We start from the raw sequence: 2,757 nt of genomic DNA, 5'->3' as shown, positions 1-2,757 counted from the left end.
ATATATATATATATATATCTTTTCCTAGTCAATATACTAATAATAAGCATATGTAAAACATAGTTATATGCACGGATAATAATATATAAAAGCATAGCTAAACAATAAAAATAAACATAAAAATATATTTATTTACTTACGCATCGCCCTTAGAGCACTGAAGAGAAGCAGAGTCGGAGTCGAAATGCTCTTCGCATTGTTCAGCGCGATATGTTACAGGAAACCTATAAACAAATAAATAAACAAACAAACAAATAAATAAATAAATAAATAAATAAATAAATAAATAATAATAATTAAATAAATAATTGTATTCATTGGGCTGTATATTGATGCATGCAGCAAGCAGAACCGCAACAAAAAGGCGAAGTTAAACGTCTTTTAGGGGTTGTTAGGAAACGTTAGCAGCAGCAGCAGCAGCAGCATCAACAACAATAGCAGTATCAGCAGCAGCAGCAGCAGTGGCAGCAGCACCAGCAGCATGAGCAGCAGCATCACCAGCAACAGCAGCAACATCAGCATCAGCAGCACCAGCAGTAGCAACAGCAGCATAGCAGTATCAGCAGCATCAGCAGCAACAGCAGCATCAGTAGCAACAGCAGCAACATCAGCATCAGCAGCACCAGCAGCATCAGTAGCAACAGCAGCAGCAGCAGCAGGAGCAGTACATTGAATGTGCATGTTATACCGTCTCTTATCTCTGAAGTTATGATAGAAGGGGCAGTACTTTTTATCGTGTGCAGCTGAGTGCTTTTGATGACAAGGAAAGACCTTGAAAGATGATAAGTTTAAGCTGCCTTCTGTATCCCCGCAGCTCCAAGATAAACGAGTGCTCTTTGCTGCTGCTGCTGCTGCTGCTGCTCCTGCTGCTGCTCCTGCTGATGCTCCTGATGATGCTCCTGATGATGATCCTGCTGCTGCTGATATTTCTGCTGCTGCTGCACCTTCTTCCCTGCTGCTGCTGCTGCTGCTGAAGGTAGCAGAGGCATCTCCTTCGTGGGAGATCTTTGCTGCTGCTGCTGCTGCTGCTTCTGCTGCTGCTGCTGCTGCTGCTGCTTCTGCTTCGTCTGCAGGGCCATCTAAAGGAGGAGGCAGCTTTGTGCTGCTGTTGCTGCTGCTGCTGCTGGGGCTTTTAAAGATAGAGCTGCTGCTAAGCACATCGCAGATGCCGCTGCAGTCTCTACCGCTGCAGCAGCTAGAGTTGCTACCACAAGAATCAGTGCTGTTTGCTTCTGTGCTGCTGCTGCTGTAAGCGCGCACGTCTTCTCCCCCAACCTGTTGCTGCTGCAGCTCCTGCTGCTGTTGCTGCTGTTGCTGCTGCTGCTGCTGCTGCTGCTGTTTTGTTTTCTGAGGGGAGATTCGCCCATCTTTAGACAAACTGCTTTGCTTCAAGCACAACTGCTGCTGCTGCTGCTGCTGCTGGCGTGGGTGTTTGTGGAGTTGTGTTTTCTTTGGGGTCAACGGCAGCTGCAGCTGCTGCAGTTGCTGCTGCTGCTGCTGCTGCTGCTGCTGCTGCTGCTGAGCGGTATTAATGTGTTTGCTATCATCATCTTCTGTTGCTGCATCATCTGCATGTCTGTCACGGATTTGCTTCAGGAGGAACTGCTGCTGCTGCTGCTGTTGCTGCTGCTGCTGCTGCTGCAGCGCGAGTCTGCTGAGATGTGCTTCTAATCCGTATGCTTCTGCTGCACCAATTCTTAACTCTTGAGGAGAAGCAGCAAAGCATCTGTATGAATAATCGTGTTTATGTTTGCTGCTAATTAATCGGCAGCAGAAGCGAGCAGGGTGTAGCAGCAGCTCTTCAGGTGTATGACAGAAGCGGCAGCTGCTGCCGCTGCTGCAGCAGCTGCCCCCAGAGTCAAACGAATAGCAGCGACGGTCCCAGTACAAAAGCTGCAGAGTGTGCGGGTCTATAGGGCTCCTCCCTGCAGCAGCAAACACAAGATATGTTTCAAACACTCAACTTGCTGCTGCTGCTGCTGCTGCTGCTGCTCCTGCTGCTGATCCTGATGCTGCTGCTCCTGCTGATGCTGCTTGTGCTCATGGTGCTGCTGATGCTACTCGTGCTGCTGCTGCTGCTGCTGTTGCTACTGCTATTATGGTTTTCAGTGCCGTGTATGCGCTCCTTGTCAGTGCTGCTGCTGCTGCTGCTGCTGCTAATGCTATCTATCTATATATCTATCTATCTATATATCTATCTATCTATTAATGTATATATACATATAGCTATCCCTCTATCTATCTATTTATCTTTCTATCTATCTATCTAGCTAGCTAGCTAGCTATCTATTTATCTATCTATTTAGCTAGCTAGCTAGCTAGCTAGCTAAATAGCTAGCTAGCTAGCTATTGATATGTGTGTTGTTTTACTTGTGGGTCTCCCGTTTTTTGTTTGTCCTACGAAGAGGGTTTGCAGCTGCAGCAACTGCTGCGGATTTTCTTTGCTGATGTCCAGCACAGGCAGGCGGCAGTGCTGCTCTATCTCTTGCTGCAGCTGCTTCTCCTGCTGCTGCTGCTGCTGCTGCTGCTGTTGCTGTTGCTGTTGCTGCTGCTGCTTTTTCTCCGCTTTACCTGCAGCAGATGATGCAGCAACAACGCTACCACTGTTTCTGCTGCTGCTGCTGCTGCTGCTGCTGCTGCTGCTGCTGTCTTTTGCTGCGCTGCTCTTTCTCCCCCTTCCTCTTCCCTCCTTTCCTCTATTATCACCTGAACGGCCGCGCCCTTTACCTGCTGCTGCTGCTGCTGCTGCTGCTGCTG

The 2,757-nt window shown here is 48.2% G+C and overlaps 1 protein-coding gene across 1 annotated transcript; it reads right to left on the bottom strand.

The window, feature by feature from the left end:
* Positions 1-136: 136 nt before the first annotated feature.
* EAH_00065600 (hypothetical protein) lies at positions 137-2,757 on the bottom strand (the record flags this gene model as incomplete). Its single annotated transcript, XM_013392818.1, has 3 exons — positions 137-224; positions 689-1,925; positions 2,371-2,757. Coding segments are annotated over 3 exons (1,712 nt in total), but the record flags the coding sequence as incomplete, so codon positions are not given.

Source organism: Eimeria acervulina, genomic scaffold (genome assembly GCF_000499425.1).
Source record: "Eimeria acervulina Houghton genomic scaffold, Eah_scaff2231, whole genome shotgun sequence".
In the NCBI taxonomy this organism is placed as follows: Eukaryota; Apicomplexa; class Conoidasida; order Eucoccidiorida; family Eimeriidae; genus Eimeria; species Eimeria acervulina.
This window is presented reverse-complemented; position numbering and strand designations above follow the sequence as displayed.